This window comes from Gouania willdenowi, chromosome 16 (assembly GCF_900634775.1).
Source record: "Gouania willdenowi chromosome 16, fGouWil2.1, whole genome shotgun sequence".
NCBI lineage: Eukaryota > Metazoa > Chordata > Actinopteri > Blenniiformes > Gobiesocidae > Gouania > Gouania willdenowi.
The window spans coordinates 11,728,246-11,751,424 of record NC_041059.1 but is presented as its reverse complement, the minus strand read 5'-3'; the positions used below and the strand labels follow the sequence as shown (position 1 = coordinate 11,751,424).

Here is a 23,179-nt window from a genome sequence, read left to right as displayed (position 1 = left end):
TTATTCCTCTGACCACCAAGTGCTTCATCCATCTTATTGGTTGTCATTGCACAGTAGTGATGTATGTTTACAGATATACCTCGGCACGATGAGACATCTTTGCTCAGTGTGAAAGATGACGTGCACACCGGGGCCCCAGCGCCCCCCCACCCTGACAGAGAAGAAGGGTTCTGTGCCATGCCGAATCTTAAATCATGGCATCCATTGAAAGATATGACTGTTCACAATGAAGCCTGAGGTTTAAGAGTTTTGTAAAGCAGTCATCAGTTGGAAGGGGCACCAAATTGATCAAAACACCAGTAAAGCTGCACATTGTTTCACAAACATTCCCACAGAACAAACTTCTCCTTCTTTAACGTAAAATATCATTACCTCAATATTTGGCTGATCTCAAACACAAGCACAGAAAAAGTATACACAATATAGAGGGTGTGAAGTAAAAAAAACTTGATTTGCTTTCTTTCAACCTCAAACATAATCCAGATAGCAGAAAGAGATATAAGAATTCTAAGTAGATTCAAGTAGCTACTGGGAAATTATGTATATGTACAATCAAGTCACAGGAATGTTACATCTTTTATGAAAAAGAAACCCTCAAATACTTTTCTGTCAAATAAACAAGCAACAGCATTCTGCTTTCAACCATTTTATTAAAAATATCCTGTGATTACAAACACCCAGTATTTTACTAGAAAAGGTTAACGTCTCAAATTTTCTATTAACAATATCTAATAAAATATTACAACCTTATTTGTTATATTACTAATCACTCAAACTTGGTAGTTTGCAACGATAATTAAAGAGAAAACTCAAGTTTTAAAATGAAAATAAAGCTAAATCCTCCCAAACAGTTTCAAAAATGTAAGATTCAAAAAGGAAAAACAGGAATTCAGAAGCAACCTGGAAAGGTAAAACAGGTGAAGATGCACTTTGGCTCACTGAACCTTACCAGGAGGTACATTAATTTGTGGGAGTAAAAACAAAGACTTTGTGGTTAAAATATTGGAGTACCACTCTATATCAAGCTTCCTCTTTGAATGCACCACTGTTGAAAGGTATTAAAACTCAAGTTTCTGATTCTCTTTGCTGCATTTAAAAGTCTAAGGTAGGCAAAAAATAAAAATCTCCAAAATGATGGGAAGAGAGACAACTTTACAAAGAATAAAACAGTGAGGCATCAGTGAACGGAAGGGGGTGCCTGCCCCACCCGTGTATCTGAGGAGAAAACACTGCAGTTCCTAAAGGCGTCCAGAGAAGGAGAAAGGTGACACTGCATTTACTACTGCTGGTGATTTCACACCCTTAGCCTCTTTTGGGGTTTATTCAAAGGCACTTAAATACATTTAATGGCACTGTACCTCTCACCCCCTTTGGTTTCCACGCCTTTCTCTCCCAAAAAACGGCCATCTTTTTTGACGTTTTCCATAACTTTAACAAGTGTAGATGCTCTTTCTGTCCTCTTCTCTTCTATAGAAGCACACATTTCTTCTTTGTTTTGGTCTCAGGGGGTTCCAACGCTGCCAGTATGGCCTCATCGAACACATTTTTAAGGCCTCTCTGGTTTAAAAAAACATAAGAAAGAGAGGGAAGTGATTAAATCAGTGTACTTTAGAATACAAATGTGGCCTTCACTAGCCAAATGTTGAAGAAAATGTGCTGATACCTGTGTGAGCGCAGAGCACTCCACATATTTGACAGCCTTAAGGTCCTTAGCCAGCTTCTCTCCATAGTCTTGGTACAAAGGTCGCTGTTTGTTCTTTGCCAGTTTTTCAACCGTGTTGTGGTCTTCGCGCAAGTCTACCTGTGTGCCCACCAACAGGAAGGGGGTCTTTGGGCAGTGGTGAGAAATCTCAGGAACCCACTGCAAACAAACATGAAAACAAACAGGAAGGTTTAGTTTAAATCAGGGTTCAGGTCAATTATATTTTTCACTTACAATTACGTCGTAAATTATCCACGTTAAATTACAACTCAATTATGATTACTGTGACCGGCAATTTTTCCAATTATAATTAAAATTTTAATTATTTATTATGTGACAGTCAATTACAATTGCGTTCTCAATTAAAAAAAGCTCAAAAACAATTAATCACAAGTTGACCTTCCTCTTGTGTTAGCATCTTTTATGATAATAGGTCGATTTAAACCCATGTCTTAAATCAGCTGTAAAATACACAAAATATATTATATTTTATATATTATCATCTACTTTGTTTCTTATCTCATGATTACCTTGTTAGGCTTCCTAATCAATGAAAATATTGGTATTAATATTTCTGATGTGGGCGTCGGCCTTTTTTCTGTCAGTATATCCCTCGATTTAATAAAAAAAAAAAATGTTAATGTTAAAATGATCCTTAAGAGAACTCACAGGTCAACTAGATATGAAAGATATTGTAATTATTACAATTAAACCCAAGTTTTGTGTTTAATTACACTGTAAATGACAGTTTTTAGAGAATTTTCAAGCCATGATATCGGAGCTAAATTACAATTCAATTATGACTATAACAGCAACATATATTTTCAATTCAGATTGCAATTATATTTACATCATAGTTGTAATTAAAGCTGCGGTATGTATCGTGAGGCACTCCACGCTCCCTCCTCCCCTCCTAAACGAAACTCTTAGGTTTACTGTCCACTCAGAACACTTTGGATTACAATATACAGGGCCCTAAAAAAAAACCACGTTAAAGGAATCGTGGAAACTTCCAATGAAAACAAAATCTACTGTAGAACACGGAAATGGACAGAATCGGGAAGAAACGCCATCACTGTGAGGCAAGGAACAATTTTTTTTTTCTTTCTTATTTTTCTTTTTGTTTTTTTATTTTACAGTTGCCAAAAAGATATACAGATATAAACATGCATTTTCCCCTCATATGCCTCCCTCTCCCCCTCTACAATCATAATTAATGATGAAATGTACATATATTTTAACATAATACATAAAAAATGGGAAAAAACAAAACAAAAAAATTAAACAAAGAAGTAAAATAAATGCAATCAATATGTTAATACAAATACTACAAATTAGGAAGATATAATTATAATAACGTTTTTTTGATGGGAAATGTTTCCGGGGAGCGCTCATTATGTGCACCGCCCTCCCTCCTCCCGTCCTGGTCGCTTCAAATATTGTCTAAACTGCCAAAAATCATACTCCTTATTTTACATTACATTTTAATTTTTGATATACATGTTTGTTTAATTAGAGTTTTTTATTATTATTAGTATTTATTTTGTTTCCTCACGGGAGTTAAAAACTAATTATTTTCTGAAAAATAATTATTAATATTACTTAAAAACAAAAACAGAATTAAAAAAATAATGCAGAAAACATGGAATTTGGAAAGAAATTTAATGGATTTTATAGGGCCCTAAATATGCAATAAGATAAGATATTGATTGATTATGGATTTTTGACCGAATAAAACAAAACAAAAAAAAACGTACAAACTGCACCTTTAATTATCAATTTAATTTAATTATAATTGACCCCAACCCTGGTTTGAATTATATTCTACTTCATTTTACTCCTGTTGTAATGTAATAGTAATTGTGCTCACCTTCTCCCTGACGTTTTCAAACGAGGATGGAGAGACAACAGAGAAACACACAAGGAAGACATCTGTTTGGGGGTAGCTGAGAGGACGCAGCCTGTCATAATCCTCCTGACCTGAGAACAGCAACACATCAAGATTTTCTATTAGATTTACAACTGCCTGCCACTTCTCATTTTCATCTATTTATTTAGCACACATTAAAGAAAAAAAACAAAGTTAAAGGTGCAAGGAGGGAACAAAGCCCAAAGGGTTTGTGTAAGAGCCCCACCCCTTTCAATAAACTCAATCTAGAATAAGGGCCAACAAATAAACACTTATAAATACTGAGACAAAATGTACAATTTAAACTTGGATATATAAAAAAATAATAATATGTAAACAAAAAAAATATTGAACAAAATATTAGTTGCAAATCAAAAAAAAAATACAAACTTAAAAGATACAAATTCCACATGGATTATAATCATGGTGGCATAGACCAAAGTGAAAGAGTGCATGAAGTAGGGCTGGACGAAAAAAAAAATCAGATTTTTTAAAGAAACATTTGAGCTTCGATTTGATTTTTTTTTTTTTTATGCACTTAAAAATGACTGCAGACATCAAATATATTGTCAAAAGTGCAACTTTATTGCTGTGATTGTCCTCAAGAGTTAAAACGCATAAAACAATCCCAAAATAAAAAGTAAATGAGACTGTCATTCAACAATTTCAAGCTTTAACCCAGGTTTAAACAAAAGTGCAACAGCAACTTCACAGTAGCTTCAATCTTCTGATTAAGAAATCAGACAACTACATATTTTATAACATCACCATTAAAATAATAAACTCTTCCCTTAGCATCAAAGCATAGTGTGAATAAAAATGGCTCACATCGTGCTATGGTAACCCACAAGGACTGAACATGAAAAAGCCTGAAAAAACTGTGTTGAAAAAAATAAATAATTTAATTTAAAGTTTTTTCATTTTTTTAAACTCGAATTTCCAAATAAAAATTGTTTTCATCTACAAATTTGATATATTGATTAAATCAAGCCCAGCCCTGACATGAAGTAATTAGGTGTAATGTAGGAAGATGTATAAACGGATAAGATGTTTTTTAACTTCTAGTTTGATAACCCCGGTTTACAAATACGGCAAAAAAACAACAGAACAGGAAAGACTCTGAAACACATTTACCTGCTGTGTCAAATAGGCCGAGTGTGTAGGGCTCTCCTCCAATCATCACCGTCACTGCATAGTTGTCGAAAACCTTTGAGGAACAAAAGAAGGAAATGGAAGAAGCAGAATCTGAGTGCACTTTGTAAAGCAGCCATGATGAAATACAAGAACGGACGAGTGACTTGGTTCATTTACCGTAGGCACGTATTCTGACGGGAACTTGTTGGTTGTGTAGGAAATCAGTAAGCAGGTCTTTCCTACAGCACCGTCCCCCACTACCACACATTTTATGGTCTGCATCTGCAAAGAAGACACACAGTAGCAATATATTTGGTAACTTTGCATTGAGAAATATATATTTGCAGGGGGTATATGTTGCATTATTCCAAAATTAGGAATGATTTAAGTTACAATGCAAGTATATGATGCCCATTAAAACAGGCAAATGAGGATAACATTGATTGTGATAATGCAGCACTGTATTAGGTACAAAGTAACTGACAGAGAACACCTTTTTTTTTTAAAACCTTTCAGTGGCTTCTTTGCAATTCCACATCCTTTAGTGTTTCTGTTAAAGTATTGAACGTTTTGCATCTGCTTCCTGTTTCAGTACGTTTTTCTGGCACGTCATTCACCCCCATGTTTGTTTCTTTTAATCATCCCCGTGCGGCTTTTCAACTGTTCCGGTTATATCTATTAGTTTAGTGTGCGTGTATCTTTGCAGATGTTAGTTTGGCTTTTTATTGGAAGGGTTGTTATTTTACACACTGTGCACAGTGCAGCGTAGGGTGCAGGATGCCTGTGGGTGAACAGGGGAGACAGGTGGACCTGGGCGATATATCGGTATTCAAGATATATTGAGTTTTCTATTTTGGCGATATAGGAAATTACAATATTACCTATATCGATATATATATATATATATATATATAGAGCTTATGTTGTATCAATATTAGGGATAGACCGATATTGATTTTTTTTAGGGCAGATGCCGATTTTTTTTCCATCAGCCTTAGCCGATGACCGATACGGACTGCCTATTTTCTTGAGTCGATACTACTTTTTGCTCTCTCAATTTACATCACAAAAATTACACAATGATGATAACAAATGGTACGAGTTTCAATTTTTAAAAAAACGAACATTTATTGAAATTAAAAACAGGTGATGTAGAACAAGAACAAGTCAAAAATATTTCTGCTCTCTGTAAATAATGCGAATCGGTTAACGCAACAGCCCACATCAGTCGATGCACGTAAAAAACACAAAAATCGGCTGATAATATCGGCCGGCCAATGTATCGGTCTATCACTAATCAATGTGCTTATTTCAGGAGTCGCTGCTTTTGCTACTTCTCAGTAGGGATGCCCTAATACAACATTTTGACTTCCGATATGATACCAATATTGCAGCTTTTTGTATCGGCCGAAACCAGTATTGATCCGATACGATATCAGCATGAATCATACATACTTTTACGACTTATTTTGTAGTGTGGAATGTTAGAAAAGACTTGAACAAGTGATGTTACTCAAACAGAATAATAGTCAGCAACAGTAGGTTACTTTGTTGGAGTGTGAACCACAGTCACTTATGGATACAAGTGCTGGAGCGGAAAATATTATCGGAGTGCTTATATCAGTGATTTTAGATGCAGTCCAATAAAATCCGATATTTTTTTTCTGGCTGATATTGGACCGATGTCCGATATTAATGTCGAATCGGGACACCCGTACTTCCCAGAACTGCATGAAAAGCACAGTTTGATGGATTTCTGAGTGTGTCCCAACCCAGACCTACTGTGCCACACTACAGAACTAACTCACACGTGCTGTCCCTTATAAAAGAAAAAGCCAAAAGTGGCACATATTGTAAAACTGTGCCTGTGTGGCACAAATTTAACCCAGAATTGTCTTTCTAGTAAGACTTCATTTTAATTAAAATTATCGAGATATACTGACAACAGTCAGCTAGTTTAGTGTGTATATGTATACATTCTGTTTTTTATAGTTTTTGTATACGCATATATTCTGTTTTACGGTTTTCATTGTGCAATTTACTTTCTTGCAACATGTTTCTCCCTCCTCTCTCTGTACTGTGTACAGGCCCACGTATATATCTTCCTATATGTCGGCTGCTGAAACCCTGCACATTTCCCCTTTGTGGATCGAATAAAGGACTTATCTTATATCACCATTTGGAGAAAAAAGTTCGATCTGGCACCATCAACACAACCAAACAAGCTCAGAGAGTTTGATTTATTTATTTTTTTAAATTAAAATAAATATTTACAGATAATTAACAGTAATTTTACCTTTTGTGATTCGAGATTAAAACCAAATGCACATTACACACACGTTTTATAATTCTCATTTGCTCTCTTGTCGTAGTTTAATATTCCAAAATTAGCCACACAATCAGATTTTTGCATTAGCTTAAAAAAAATAAAAAATAAATTGCATATTTAAACGTAAATAGTTTTTTTTTTCTTCCCCTTTCTCTTGTGAATCGACGTTAGACTTTTTATTGATTAGGCTTCCTTAATGCAGTCTTTTATTTATTTATTTAATTTAAATAACGAAATAAGACGATGATATGGCGCAGGAGTTACTGCTAAAAACAATTAATACATAATGCATGACACATGGCGAACCACTGCAGTCATTAGGCCTGTTAATGCGTGTGCCAACACAATAGGATCAATGTTAGTGACACTTCCGCATAGGCTGCATACCAGGGATGTTGATGATAGGCCTATCAGAACCGACTCATTGAAAGAATACAGCCCCACACCGTCCTCTATTTCAACAATTCCATCGGATAATCTGCTAACATATAACCTCGAGATCATTGTAGCCTGAAGGCCCGAAACTGTACAAGTTCAAACAATCACAAAACAAAAACGGGAGTCGTTTAAAGACCCGGGGAGTAGGTCTGACATTACAAAACCAACTTCTCTATTTGGGATTGCTGCCATTTAATCATACTTGATAACTTACAACCACAAGATAACAAACAATCACATTACATTATTCACCGATTACACAGACAGAAAAAACAACCACTGATCGAGTGGAAACTCACAACACCAGCACAAAAGACACACAAAATAGCCACACTTTAGCAACTTCAAACACCTCACTTGATCAAATGTGACTATTCACATGTGTGAAATATTTTTTAACGAGTAATGAGTTGGTAAACGGGATAGTTTTTCAACTCTACTCACCGTTGTTCCGCCGACAGGTTAAGGCGTTGGTTACATCCGGGATTGAGGAAGTTACTTTTTGCGCAGGCGCAGATAAAACCGGGCTTCTCTTGGAAGGAAACACCGCCCTCTAGTGGAACAGCACTGTATTTATTTTAGACAAACCCGTTTTAATCTCATCCTGTCGGATCCAGAAGGTTACATATGGCCCACTCTATACTTTACCTACTAGAAATGTTATCCATACAATGTATCCAGTGACTTTAAAAGCTTGTGTCTGATAAATGAAATGTTATACTAGTAGTGATTTAATTGATCCATTCCATTATTCACTAATACACTTGCATGACTTACTGAAGACAATACATGGGGAATTCCAAATTGCCAAAGTTGTAATACACAGATGAATGGCTAAAATACCTCGGTGTTGTTACTCTTCATACCATATGAAAGGAAACAGGAACACATATTTTACATATCCCAGTTTATCTTGTGACGGATATTATTTCATATCTTCTTGCATTTTAACCTGAAAGCAATGCAAATTACCTTTATTCAATAAAAAAACCTTTTCATCAAAAAAAGTTTACTCCAACAAAAAATAAATATTTTCAATCAAACAAAAAAAGTAAATAATATTTGAGACCCAAATAATTGCATTTGTACGGAAGCGTAGAGCTGCCACAGTTGCCTCCGTACATTTGAACACTTTTTTCTTTGATTGAAAAGTTTTAGTTTTTTTTTTCTTGATTGAAGCCATATATTTTTGTATTTGGGCCATAACACGGTAGTACATTTGTGTTTTTATGATTCAATGAAAAAATAAAAATAAAACATTTCAATCGAAAAAACATTTTTCAATAAAAGTAAAAAGTGTTTGAACGCAAAAAAAAAATTTGAGCCCTGAAAATTTGCGTTTGAACACTTTTGTTTTTTTTTTTTTTACTGAAATATTTATTTTTTATTGAAGTAAACTTTTTGATTTAAATGGTTTTTCTTTTATTGAATAATAAAGACACAAATCTACCTCCATAGAGAAACATGTGGTTTCATTTTATTTAGCCTTGTTTGGACTTGTATGAAGAGTTTATTTTGAAGTGTTCCGGAAGTAACCTCTGTGGTGTGTTTAGCTAACTTGACAGCAGCGTTGCTTCCCTTTGTCAAAGACTGACTTCCGTTTCCATGTTAGCTACAAATTTCTGGATCTTACTACCTACAGACTCTCTGTTTTCTCTTCATTTCACGACCAGCTGCAGCATTAACCTTCATAGCAGCCGCTCACCGGGACTCTGTCAGAGCCCGAGGGCAGTTTGTGTGCGTTGTTTGGTTTTACCCTCGGTATAAAACGAGTCAGTTTATCTAAGCTAGCTGACTAGCAGCAGCCAGCTGACGTAAAGCCCGTAGCATGTTTCGGTTCTTGAATGACGTCGATGACGACCCCTACATGATGTGAGTAGTGACATTGTCCTGTTTTGCATTGCACACGGACTCCTCTGTAGTCTGCTGGTATCTGGGAGGTGTTTTCAGGCGTCCTGTGTGTGTATGTGTGTTGATGATGATGATGATGATCACCGAGTCCTGCTGCAGGTCCGTGTGCCATCACAGCGGACAGCTGTGGGGCCGCAGTCATCCACCATGTTGGATAACAAGAAAATACTACTACTACTACAGCGGCTCTAGTATTTACATCTTACACCAGTATATAGCAGATAAAATCAGTGTTCCCCAGACTTTGATTGTTGTGTATACACTAAAAATGTTTACACTCCTCTCAGGGCCGCGTTCCACACTTTAGGAACCAGTGGTGTTATTGATTTCCTCAGTGAGGAAAGGTTGAGTAAAGGATATTCATTAGACGAATCGCTTTCAGAGCGGATTGCAGGTCTTTAACCTTCAGTTAATATCCATCACCTAGCAGGTTTACGTTCAGTGTTTGGTGTATAGTTTTTGTCCAATCAACCTATCCTAATCTAAGCATGGAACTGTGGGTTGCTGGAGCCTACCCCACCTGAATGCAGGAGCAAGGCAGCATTAGGTAGAGCAGGGTTTCAAACTCGTTTTTATATCAGAGGCCAAATACTGAGGAGTTTGATCTCAAATGGGTTGGAAAACGAACAATTTTACCATTATTGTGCCCGAGTTTGCACTTTCACATGTACATCTAATATCCATAGTACAATTTTTGTGTAATTTAAAAGAATTGTGTTAGATTGTTTGTGAGAAAGTGTACAAAACTGTGGAGTTTCATTGAATTTATGTATTTAGAGGGCCTGAGATATAACTGAATTAGTTGGTAAGTTACACAATTATTCATTCAAATTTTCTGTCATTTTTACTTTCTCCCATGGGCCAAATTGGATGTTTGAAGGGTCAGATTTGGCCCCTGAGCCTTGAGTTTGACACTTGCAGTATATTATTGACTGTGTGTAAACCTTTGATTGGATCAGGGATGGACTGGTCTGTACTAGTTATGTACTTTAAGTCTGCTGGTCTGCAGTAACTTGGGAAGATTGATGGATGTAGGATCTTTTTTGATAGCTGTAGCCATAGAATAATAATTGTTTACGTGAAACAAAATAGTATGAATCCAACCTTATATATAGATCTTAGATATGCAACAACCTTGTCAAGTCAGTATTCCATCACTGGCATAACACAGATAAAGACACACTGATTCATTTCTAACCTGTGAAGTCTTAATTTATTATGTACATGGATGAGATTAAGGTTGGTTTTTTCTTTTTGCAGGGATCCCTTTGCAGCTCACAGGCAGCAGATGAGTCTGTTGGGGCCATTTGGAATGGACCCTTTTGCACTTGCTCCACAGATACAGCCTCACCGAGCTCCACGCAGACAGGTAACAGCTGCCTGTGTCCACAAGTGTGATCTCCCATGTTTTTAGTACTTTTTTTTTTAGTAACATTGTATATTAGGGAACACCTATATTAACCATTAATTAGTTTCTTATTAGCATGCAAATTAATTAGTCATTATTAAGTACTTGTTAATGAGTTTTTTTCTGCATGACCTTATTATACAACCAGAAAGCTTTTAACTAAGAGTTTTCCATTAATAACTTCAGAATTATTAGTTGTAAGTAAGGAAGTTGTTCTTTATGAAATACGATCTTAATATGCCTGTTTGGACTGCAAGACTAAGGCATCAATAAGTACTTAATAATTACTAATTAAGAGCCAATATGTTACTAATGCTAATAAACAACTAATTAATGGTAATAGGTGTTTCCTAATATAAAGTATTACCATTTGGTAAAGGTTAAAAATGAGTTTTGTGTTGAATGAGTTCTTACTTTGACTAACACTGTGGTCATCACTGTGGTTGTTTTTATTATCGTTATTGCTAAGGTGGTTCTTTATTACTCTTATTACTGTTTTTCTCTGTTTTTACCATTCATTGAAGATCATTTATATTATTGCTATAGTTTTTGCTCTTTGTCTATCTTTATGTAATTAAAAAAAAACATTTAAAAACTGACTTTTGTAATTTCAAAGTTGTTTTGTTTTTTCACTCAGGCAGGACCACTGGCTCCATTCGGCATGATGGGAATGGTGAGGAGCACTTTGTATTAATTCATTAGATTGCCATGCTTGTTTTCTTATATTTAAGCAACACTAACACTCGTTTTGACGGTCTTCTTGTTTTATATTGTTTTGATTGAAATTGATTTAGTTTCAGTGTCATCTAAATCAAAATTTGTGGAGAATTTAGTTGTATTTTGCTTACTTTTTCCTCATAACGTCAAATAATAAATATAACTAAAAGTCATTGCCGTCATGTAGACAACCTATTTGTGCCATGTCTCACTGCCTACTCAGAAATGACTTCTGATTAGCTTGATTAATATTCTCAATAACTTGTTTCTACCTCAAAAATAACAACTGATGGATAAAAGTAGTTTTGGTTTAGGTAATAAAGAGCCTTTGTGTCCAGATTTAGTTTCTATTTGAAATGTAAATCCATTTAGATGGGAAAGTGTTGGCGATGAAACAAAATAGAATATTTTTGACCCTCTGGTTTGAAGCTCACCATACTGTGGATACTGGTTTTATCTTATTGATGGTGAACAACCTCTTTCATTTGCAGGGTGGAGGGTTCATGGACATGTTTGGCATGATGGGAAATATGATGGAGAACATGGTGAGCATGTTGATCTTAGTTTTCTACAATGATACTCTGAGTCTTCCCCTGTCTTATCATTCCTTTGGCTTCCGTTTGCTCTCGTAGGAAAGAATGACGGGTACACCGAACTGTCAGACGTTTTCCTCCTCAACAGTTATCTCCTACTCCTCTTCAGACGTAGGAGCTCCCAAAGTTTATCAACAAACCAGTGCGACAAGAACAGGCCCTGGAGGGGTAAGTGTCTCTTTGTTCAATTGTTCTGGCATCAACAGTAACTGTAGTGAGCCTAAATAGATCATTTACAGTATACAGTAAATATCAAAGTTTTCGTACAAACACTTCAGTCGGAGTTCATTCAGAGTGCCGAGGGATGATTTTTGGGAATTCACAACATCTCCCACTTCTCCCTTTAGATCCGTGAGACAACGCAGTCCATGAGGGACAGTGAGAGCGGCCTGGAGCGCCTCGCCATTGGCCACCACATCGGAGAACGCGCACACATAATGGAGCGCTCACGAAACCGTCGCACCGGAGATCGCGAGGAACGACAAGATTTCATTAACCTTGACGAGAGTAAGTCGAGCCGGTTCCTGGGATTGTTTATGGTGCAGAGTGACGTGTGTACAATGCGTGAATGGGAGCTTCCCAGTATGTTGCATCCTCTCCAGTGCTGTGCTGTGCTATTGTCAGGTGACGCAGCAGCGTTTGACCATGAGTGGAGGAGTCAGACGGGAAGATACGCTCCTCCCAACACACGTAGCCTGGACTACGGTCGCGATCGACGAGCTGGAGGCCAGCAGCTGGCCCTCACTGCCCCACCCAGCACCACACCCCCGTCAGGTCATCGACACGAGTCTCCCAGACACCGTCAGCCCCAAACTCGTCCACGTTATGACTGGTGAAGAGGTGAGAAGAAGAATCCCTAAACTTATGAAACATACAACAGCTCAGCCTCTTCTTTATCTCTATTTAAGAAAACACTTTTAGAAATGCATTTCTTAAAGGGATCCTCCACTGTACAAATGTGTCCTAAAATCTTTGATATGTCCTTATTAGAAGATCTATGCCTAACAAAAATGCATTGTTTTGCACCATATTTGTTTAATTAACTTTTTAAAATGGGAGGGTTTTAAAACCCGTTTTCCACCATCTTGAAATCACATAATTGAAGACGTCTCACACCCCATTTGCCTGTAAACATCCCATTTTTTTTCTATTAGATGGAAGCATTCAGCCTGCTTTTTAGATCACTAAAAATGTAATAAAACAAGTATGGTGTAAAATAATGTGTTTTGTTTGGCCTAGCTCTTCTAATAAGGACATTTTACAGATTTTAGGCCACATTTGTAAAAACAGTAGAGGATCCCTTTAAAATAGGTTCAAATTCAAAAGTCAGTTTGTAATTTTTCTTTGCTGTATGCTGAACAACAATGTTTTGTGCATGATGTGTTTGTCTGCACAGAAACTTAGTGTTAGGAAAACAACAGACAGTACATTGCATGTACAAATATAGAGACAGAACTAGGACACAGGGCAGGTTCTAAATAACAAGGATAAGAGGGAAGGAATTAGGTCATTAGTGTTTGCAGGACTGATTATTCTTTAGCTATTTCTTCAGGTGATTAGGATACCTTCTTATTGTTGCCGGTAGGCTGTTCCAATTGGTGGATCCCTTGACTGACGATGAGTTTTGTGTTAAGGTGGTTCATTTGAGTGGCACTTCACAGTCCACTTTAGAAGTGGCCCTAGTGCTGACATCACTGTTCAATTCCCTTAGAGGAGGTGGGCCAAGGGCATTTAGGATTTTATGGATAAGACACGTTTGTTTAAACTAACTTTAAAATGCCAAAGCTTAAGAAATAGTTTTTTGAGGAAATTACAGTGATTAACGAGTTTACGGAGCAGTTTTATAGGTTTGAGTAATGTTGCTCTTGCACATGTCCAGTTTGAGAACCAGTATTCTATGTGTGAGAATATCATCCAGTGTAGGTACATTCTAGCAGCACTAACTGTCATTAAAGGCCTAATTTGTTTGAAATTATGCAAGTTAAATTATGATATTGGACACTTTCTTCACATGTTTCTTAAATGTTATTAATGAATCTAAAATGCCAGCCTTTATGTATAAAACTTCAAGTAAAGTGTTACCGGATTCAGTGACTAATGTAAATTCCTCCTCTCCCAGAAACATATTAGACTGCTTCACTATAAAATGTTTTTTTTTCTTTTTGTAAACATATTAAACAGTTTTATTTGATATTTAGGACATGACATGGTCTGGTGAGCCAGTCATGAACAAGAGTCATTGCAGTTGTTAGAGTTATGAAGGCATCCGTGAGGTTTTTGGCCAGGGTAAAAAATGACTACATCATCGGCATACATTTATACATGAATATTAGGACATGCATCAGGTAAATCGTTAATATATTTAGAAAATGAAAAAGGTCCAAGGATCAAGCCTTGCGGGACCCCTACAGCACAGTTAAGGTAAGGTAATTGAACACAAGATGCATTACTTTTCATTGGTCAGATATTCTTTTTTTCCATTTTATGGCTTCTTCAGAGAAAACCATCCTGGGAAAAGCCTTTCTGTCTTTCAATGGTCTGTTAAAGTGACTGGCACCTTGTCTGTGATTGGCTGTTCCTGCAGGGTTCCCACTCGATGAAACAATGGAGGATTTCCTTGACGCTGTGAACTACGCTAGAGACAGATGTTGATCTTCGAACTGTCCGTTGTAAATGTTTGATATGACTGGACTGTGTACACATGCTCTACAACACACAAACACATCATTTACCTGCTCGTTACCTTTACAAAGCAACTTATTTACTCTTACAAACACACACACACACACACACATACATACACACACTCACTCACTCATGTAAACATGAATATACCAACTCTCAGTTTATGCATAAATACCCATTCTCTGAACTTGATCTTTGTCTTTGTCCAATGCACTAGAGTGCTTCAGTAAACAGTACATCTGCTGTACAGTCTATTCTATGTTTGTGAAGACACTTGTGTGTCAGTGAATTGAATTGTATAATGTTAACTAATTATTCTAACTCAATAAAAGATCATTAAACATTGTTAGATAATTGAGCTGTGCCTGTGGAGTTGTTTGTATGTTAGAGCTGTTATTTGTTTTCCATAACTGTATGGTGTCCTGCTGATGTCTGTTACAGTTCACACAGTGAAAGGAGCTGCCAGTATACCAGTGTCAACAACAGCAAACAATATCACGTACATGTCAACAACATATATTCAATTAACATTGTTTTTAGATTAAGACACTCACACATTAAATGTTTGATCTAATAATGGAATAAACAAATATAAAACATGAATTTCTAAAACATGTAATACATAAAAAATCTGAAGTTCATCTAGAATTTCTCAGTCTGTAAAGTTCTCCTACGGACACAAGGTAAATCCCACTGGTTAGAGAAAATAATGTGTTAAGTGAGTTTGGTCTTGGGGATAAACAGATCTTTCTTAAGTAAAGTTGTGTGTACACTTATAGGTAAATTACAAATACAGTTTTGTCAACCTTTTTTAACTTGACGGAAACTAAACTAAAGTAAATCTAAAAAGTGAGAAACTGAAGTTAATTAGATTAATTCTTTCAGGAATTGGAGACAGTGGTGACTTACTGTCAAACATCGGGATGATGATAAAGAAAAATGGCCACAAAAAATCATGTATAAATACACACAAATGACCAGCTATTTAGTCTTCTAGCTGATTGTTTTTAGTTTTATATTAGATGACTGAAATTCTTAAATGTATTAATGACAATAAAATAAAATTACATAAATCCTGATGACTAAACTCTGAAATTATAATTGTCAAAAGACTAAACCAGAGAGTGCTTCTTTCTGGATGTGTTTCCAAAGAGAAGTGAGATGCATGTACGACCAACCTGTACTGAACAGACGTAGACTGACCCACATGTCAGACTGCTAATATACAGTCATCATTTAGCCAGTTGTTAGTTTCAGAGTATTCTTGGACAAATTGTCATTTTTAAATTTTATCTTCTTTTTTTACTATGTAAAAATCTCTGTCATTTTATCAACAAAAAAAATGACAGAAAATAATGCAATTATACTACAATAACAAAAACAAGTGATAGCTGCAGTTCTATAGTTTATTAAAAAATTTTTTTTAATACTTTATAGGAGGAAGGTACACAAAATGATAATGAATTGTTGATGTCTAATTAAAACACTTTCTCATTTTAATTCCTTTCCCATGAACAGATGCATTAACAGTGAGTGGACTCCAATACGTCCTCTTCCCTATTGGTCATGTGACACCCAGATGACGAGTCTGAGAGAAGCAGCCATTGATAAACTTCCTTATTTCTAACTGATCATCATGTTTGCCCCCCTGCCTGCATCCATCTGTGGTCAGCACTGATGGAGTACTGTATGTTTTCTTTCCTCTTGTCTCCTTTGATCCACATCCTCAGATCTCTAACATTCCTGACAAGTTGTTGTATTTTTTCTCTTCCTTGTCTATTTGTTGCCTTGTCTTCATCCTGTCAGGCACATACTGGAATCTGTTTCATGTTCCTGCAGCTATGTCTGGATCTCACCACCTTTTTATGGAAATTTGATGGTGGTGGTGGTGGTGCAGTGTTTTGTTTTTTTAATGTCAATCTTGCTATTGTGGTAAACAGATGTTCACACAGCACGTAGAACGAAACACAATACAGTTGTGTCAGACTTAGGAGGTAAATATATGCATACAGTGCAGCTCTTCTCTGTATCCTGATCACACATTTGAATGCACAGTCCCATCTTCTCCCCTTCTCCTTTCCGTGTATCACCCCCCCCCCCCCCCCCCCCCCCCCCCCCCCATCCTCTCCTCTCTGCATCTTCCAATGACTCACATGCTCCCCCTCCCCCATGTGTCATACTGTTTCACCCCCTCTTCTCTCCTTCTGTCACTCCCTCTCATTCGCCCACATCCGATCGCTTTCACCGGCAGGCTTCAAACACGCTGCAGGTAATATTTAAAAAGATTGATCTATTCCTTCGTTGCCTCCATCCTTTGAATCTACCCCCACCCCCCTGCCTCCTCATCTCCTGCACCTTGTCTTACTGTCTTACCTCACCATGGGTTAGCCACTTCCTCACTGACACATGAATGGAGATTGTAGGTGTTCAGGAATGGGTTGATGGTAGATGTTTTTAATGGATGTGCCTTTATTTGCCTTTTAATTGATTCACACTTCCAACCATTTCCGTCTGTGTGTATGTGAGCCTCTTCCTCCATGATGTTTCCAACAGATTTCCAGCCATAAGGCTGCGTCACTATCGCCAGTGAGTCTGTTCATGTGAAGAAAAACATCAAGTCCTTGTGACTGACACACTGCACCGTTTGCTGCAATGACTTGCTTTTCTGGGGCTAGTTTTAAGATCTCATTTTAGATTTTCACAAGTAGCAAAAACCAATTTTCTTCAAATTTGTGCACGGATCTGTCATCTGTAGTTCGTCTAATCATATAAACCAAATTGTGTTTCTTGCAGGATGTCTATAGTAAGTATTGTAGCCAGAGAGATCCTGGACTCAAGGGGAAACCCAACAGTTGAGGTTGATCTGCACACAGATAAAGGTAGATTTAAAAGAAATGGTTCTAAATGATAAGAAGGTGCATCTCCACCTTCTTCTTCCACTTTAATTTCACAAAAGCCCTTATTTAGGATATCAACCAAATATATTTTTCTGTTCTAGGTCTGTTCAGGGCTGCTGTCCCCAGTGGTGCATCGACTGGTATCTACGAAGCTCTAGAACTCAGAGATGGAGACAAGACTCGCTACAAGGGCAAAGGTGATTTTTTTAGCAAATATAATTTTGTTATATGCACAAAAACATTATTCATGTTTTCTCCCAACATACTGAGCTGCTGGTTTTCTTCTCTCTCTCTCTCTCTCTCTCTCCAAGGTGTGACCAAGGCTGTCGCCCACATCAATGACACCCTTGGACCTGCCCTTATCCAGTCAGTGAGTGCACGTACTCCAGAGAAGCATGAAGGACAGAGTGGATTGTGACTCAAAAAAATTTTTATTTAAAAACATTTCTGTATGAGTCACATCTTGCTTTTACTTGCAGGGAATCAATGTGGTGGATCAGAACAAGCTGGATGACATGATGATTGAAATGGACGGCACTGAAAACAAATGTAGGCACTCACTCTCTATATGTGATGCAGGCTGATGGCATTTATGTGTACTGACATGTTTCTGCACCAGTGAGCAACCACTGCCTTCTCCTCCCCTTCAGCTAAGTTTGGGGCCAATTCTATTCTCGGCGTATCGCTGGCCATATGCAAAGCTGGTGCTGCTGAGAAAGGTGTCCCCTTGTACCGCCACATTGCTGACTTGGCAGGAAACGGCGAGCTGGTCCTCCCAGTCCCTGTGAGATGAACTGGATTTCAATGTGCAATCATTAATTTTGGAAATCAATTTTGGTAACACTTTACTTGAAGTTTTATTCATAAAGGCTGACACTACGCTGTCATTATTATGACACCTGTCATGTTACCTGTCACCTGAACCCTCAACCCTAACCCTAACCCTAACTCTAACCCTTTGTTACTCCAACCCTAACCTCAACCCTAGCCCTAACCCCTAAACCGAACCCTAACCCTTCTGTACCATTACCCTTTGTTACCCTAACCCTGAACCCTGAACCCTAACCCTGAACCCTAACCCTAACCCTAACCCTGAACCCAACCTAACCCCACTAGATCTCACCACCTAACCCAAAAATGCCAACATAGTTCCAAAGGTGTCATAATTTAGCTAACGACACTAAATGACTGCCTTCATGACACCTTATTCATGATAATTACAGCGTAATGTCAGCCTTATGTATGAAACTTCAAGTAAAGTGTTACCAACATTTTTAAGATATATGTTATTTATTTATTTTCTTTTATTTTAGGCCTTTAATGTCATCAACGGGGGCTCCCACGCTGGAAACAGATTGGCCATGCAGGAATTCATGGTCCTTCCTGTAGGAGCAGAGTCTTTCCGTGATGCTCTGCGTGTCGGGGCAGAGCTCTACCAGACCTTGAGAAATGTCATCAAAGAGAAGTATGGACAGGATGCTACCAATGTGGGAGACGAGGGAGGATTTGCCCCCAACATACAGGAAAACAGTGAAGGTAAATCTGACCTCCTCTGTCCTCCCTTCCAGAGCTGAAGCATCCATGTGAACTGACTCGTGTGTGTGTGTGTGTGTGTGTGTGTGTGTGTGTGTGTGTGTCCATCAGCCCTAGAACTGATAAAGACGGCCATTGAGAAGGCAGGCTTCACAGACAAAGTGGTGATTGGGATGGATGTTGCTGCATCAGAGTTCTTCAGTGAGGACAAGTATGATCTAGACTTCAAGTCACCACCCAACGCTGCTCGCAATATCAGCGCCGAAGAACTGGCCAACATCTACCAGGACTTCATTAAGAACTACCCAGGTGTGTGCAAGTAATCCTAATGGTGCATGACTCTCACATGGTGACGTTGAGTTTCTGCATCATTCCCTTCAGTATAAATATTCATTGTCTATTTGTTGTCACAAATTACGTAAATGTATCCCCTTATCTCTCATAAAGACAGAGGCAGAGGAACTGATACAAAAGAGAGCAATAGCAAGAGCTTGTTTTCCTCTCCTGACACATGAGCGTGTAAAAGAAGGTTTAATTATGTGCTACAGTGAATATTTGGCAAGCGTGGTGCTGCTCTGTCGCAGCTCTTTATCCTGACAATGTGTTTAAACTGCTGTTGAGGGAGTGTGATGTCAGTGCAGAGCTGCTTTCTTTCTCCTGACCTCCCCACTGTAATAATTGTTGTATTTTGGTCAGCAGGAATTGTAATAAAATAAGAAATATATAAAATAAGAAAACAAGAATAACAACAGTTCCTCATGGAACTATTGTATCTATTTAACAATATGATAATCTCATCCACAGTGTTATTAACATAGTCAACTGTTTATTTCACTTTCTACGGAAATCCAAAAAATTAAATTTAACATATGTTTATATTTTTTGTTTTTAAAGAAAGAGATTGGTTTTGGATGATCAGTTTTGCTGCAAATAATTGAATCTAAATTAATCTTATTGTATTTTCAGTGCTTCCCCTACCAATTAGTGACATTCAAAAATATGTTTAAAATGCATAGTTTTAAATACAATAGTATCAAAAGTTCTGAAAACCTGATTCTGAACTGACAGCCTGGTGACTCAAAATTATTTTACTAATAAATGCATGTTTTAAGTGGAGCAAATGTAGTCAGGGCTGTCCTCGTGTGAGAAAGAATCATGATCATAATTGTATTTATTTTATTTTTCTTCAGTGGTGTCAATTGAAGATCCTTTTGACCAGGACGACTGGCCTGCTTGGTCCCAGTTTACAGCTTCAGTGGGTATACAGGTGAGACATCACAGATTGTCTTGGTGAAAGTGAGTGAGTGCTGTTACTGGAGGAGAAATATGCAAACTTATGTATTACCTGTCTATTGCCACGATTTCCAATTGGTTCAGTACGTTTTGTGCTTCAAATTTAACCAAAGCAAACCTCTGAAAAAAGACTGCACTGCATGTCATCCTCAATATCTTTGTTTCCGTGTACTTTACTTTTATATAACACATTTTTGTCTAATAATTGGTCTCCCAAAATTTAGTGAGATTTTCCCGACCAGGGTACCCCTGCCTACGGAATACTAAGGACACTCCTGCTTCCTTCTGATGGTTATTTATCAATTGGCAAATTTAAATTAAAAACGTTCCCGTTATTGAAACAGAAATATCTTTATTAATACAGTTTAAATCAGCACCACGAAACTCCCAGCTGTTAGACATGGTTATACTGACTCAGAGGGGTTCAACTTATGCATCAAACACATTTTCTTTGGGAAAAGCAGTTATACTAGTTATTGTTAGTTTGTTTATTTCATTCAAGACATTAAAACAAATAAGAAAAAAAAGAAGAAAAGATGAATAAAATTCAGCAGAAAGAAGTAAAGCTTATAACATCTTCCCCCTCCATAAAAAAATAATAATAATACATTAAATAAAGGCAAACTGCCAAGCAGTCATTGGAAATCACCATAAAGTTACTCTTCTGTCTCATATTTCTTCAACACAATACATTTCACATTCTATTTGAACATAATTAGTGATTTTGATCATTTGATGTCATTATTTAGATTGTTTTTTTGTCACCGTTCTCAATTTGGGTTTTTTTTAATATCGCTATTCCTCACAAGATATAATTACTTTTTGTTGTTGCAGATTTGTGTCGAAAGATTTTTAAATGAGCTTTGTACATGGTTTTTAAAATATTGTGTTCTACCAAATTATGAAATTTTAATAAACTTTGCTGTACAAATATTGGGTTTGTCTATTGTTGTTTTCGTTTTGTATTTCAGGTGGTGGGAGATGATCTGACGGTCACTAACCCGCGCAGGATACAACGAGCTGTGGAGGAAAAGGCCTGTAACTGCTTACTGCTCAAGGTCAATCAGATAGGATCAGTGACCGAGGCCATCAAAGCGTGAGTACGGAAGACTGGAGGAACATTTTATACAGAGATACATTCATTGTGCAACAATTTGTGGGAGAAGCACAATCGCAATTATATTGTGTACAATTTGTCATCCTTGTTTTTTGTTTTTTTTTGTTTTGATTAGCAAAAAAATTAAGCAAATTTGTATCGTACTTGAACCACAGCCATCTTCTGCTTCAAAATCGGAAAAAAAAATGCAAATAATTCCGACTTAAGTACACAATTTAAACCCAACATCCACTGTATTTATTCCACTTGTGATTCTCAGGTGTAAACTGGCCCAGGAAAATGGTTGGGGTGTGATGGTGAGCCACCGCTCTGGAGAAACAGAGGACACGTTCATTGCTGACCTTGTGGTTGGGCTCTGCACTGGACAGGTATTTATCTCACAGCTGACCTTATTATACGCAACAAAATAATAATTCTGGTGGATATTCCCATGCTTTCAACATACTGCTCCAGGCCAGTTGTGTCTACAGCTGTAGCTTATCCACACTGTGATTATTACACTAGTAATACTTTTTTCTGTAGATTGAGCTGATTAAATCCAGATTTCACTGTTACAGACACAGAGGAGGAATGAATAAAAGTAAAATATTTTCACATGTTTGCTTCTCAGATCAAGACTGGAGCTCCTTGTCGCTCTGAACGTTTGGCCAAATACAATCAGCTCATGAGGTGAGTTTTTTAAGCTTCACCTATTTATGTCTGTATTCATAAAATGATCCTTTAAATCTCTCAAAGCACGTACGCTAATTTCCACTTTCTCTGTCATCCTGTTCTACTTCTTGCTTGGCATCTTTCTTTGTTTTTTCTCTTCAACTCTTTCTGCTTTTCCTCTCAGGATTGAGGAAGAACTGGGCGACCAAGCTCGATTTGCTGGACATAACTTCCGCAACCCCAGTGCCCTTTGAAAGCCATCAGCCTCTGGCATGCATATTGTTTCTCCCTGACTATCACATACCAGATAAAACACACACACATGCACACACACACACACATGCACACACACACACACAGCAGCAGCTTCGAGACTCTCGTGTTAGTTTTTGTGTTTCTCTGTTCCCATTCTACTCACTGCAGTTGTCCTTTGATCTCTGGCGTTTGCTTGTGTCTCCCTTTTATTGTTTTCCCTGAAACTGTGTGTGTAATCATTGTGAAGCCTAATAAAGAGATGGACATATATATATATAGATAGATATATCACTAAAACTACATTATGTGAGTGTTTTTATCTCATTATAAATGATAAGTGATTAAGATCTCATCAAAAAATAATAATATACTAATAATAAAAATGATTATAATCATGGGGGAGTCATTTCGGGGAGCACGGTGGCTTAGTGGTTAGCACGTCCGCCTCACAGCAAGAAGGTCCTGGGTTCAAGCCCTGGGGTGGACTTGGGTCCTTTCTGTGTGGAGTTTGCATGTTCTCCCCGTGCAGCATGGGTTTCCTCCGGGTACTCCGGCTTCCTCCCACAATCCAAAAACATGACTGTAAGGTTGATTGGAGTCTCTAAAG

The 23,179-nt window shown here is 37.3% G+C and overlaps 3 protein-coding genes across 3 annotated transcripts; 2 read left to right on the top strand and 1 right to left on the bottom strand.

Moving 5' to 3' along the window:
* Positions 1-638: 638 nt before the first annotated feature.
* Positions 639-8,061, bottom strand: cdc42l (cell division cycle 42, like). The gene is made up of 6 exons (XM_028469827.1): positions 7,957-8,061; positions 4,923-5,027; positions 4,746-4,818; positions 3,573-3,682; positions 1,664-1,861; positions 639-1,557 (listed from the first exon to the last, which is right to left on the bottom strand). The coding sequence occupies exons 2-6, from the start codon at positions 5,025-5,027 to the stop codon at positions 1,468-1,470; spliced, it is 576 nt and encodes a 191-aa protein (XP_028325628.1). The 5' UTR covers positions 7,957-8,061; the 3' UTR covers positions 639-1,467.
* A 1,011-nt stretch (positions 8,062-9,072) lies between these two features.
* mlf2 (myeloid leukemia factor 2) lies at positions 9,073-15,184 on the top strand. The gene is made up of 8 exons (XM_028469818.1): positions 9,073-9,384; positions 10,684-10,792; positions 11,469-11,504; positions 12,040-12,093; positions 12,181-12,309; positions 12,489-12,648; positions 12,766-12,981; positions 14,726-15,184. Exons 1-7 carry the CDS (start codon positions 9,341-9,343, stop codon positions 12,975-12,977), a joined length of 744 nt encoding a protein of 247 aa, XP_028325619.1. The 5' UTR covers positions 9,073-9,340; the 3' UTR covers positions 12,978-12,981; positions 14,726-15,184.
* A 1,790-nt stretch (positions 15,185-16,974) lies between these two features.
* LOC114477467 (gamma-enolase-like) lies at positions 16,975-22,848 on the top strand. The gene is made up of 13 exons (XM_028469788.1): positions 16,975-17,095; positions 17,620-17,705; positions 17,825-17,920; positions 18,035-18,093; positions 18,203-18,272; positions 18,374-18,507; positions 19,037-19,259; positions 19,368-19,565; positions 20,447-20,523; positions 21,521-21,645; positions 21,926-22,034; positions 22,277-22,335; positions 22,502-22,848. Exons 1-13 carry the CDS (start codon positions 16,980-16,982, stop codon positions 22,569-22,571), a joined length of 1,422 nt encoding a protein of 473 aa, XP_028325589.1. The 5' UTR covers positions 16,975-16,979; the 3' UTR covers positions 22,572-22,848.
* The last annotated feature ends 331 nt before the right edge of the window (positions 22,849-23,179 follow it).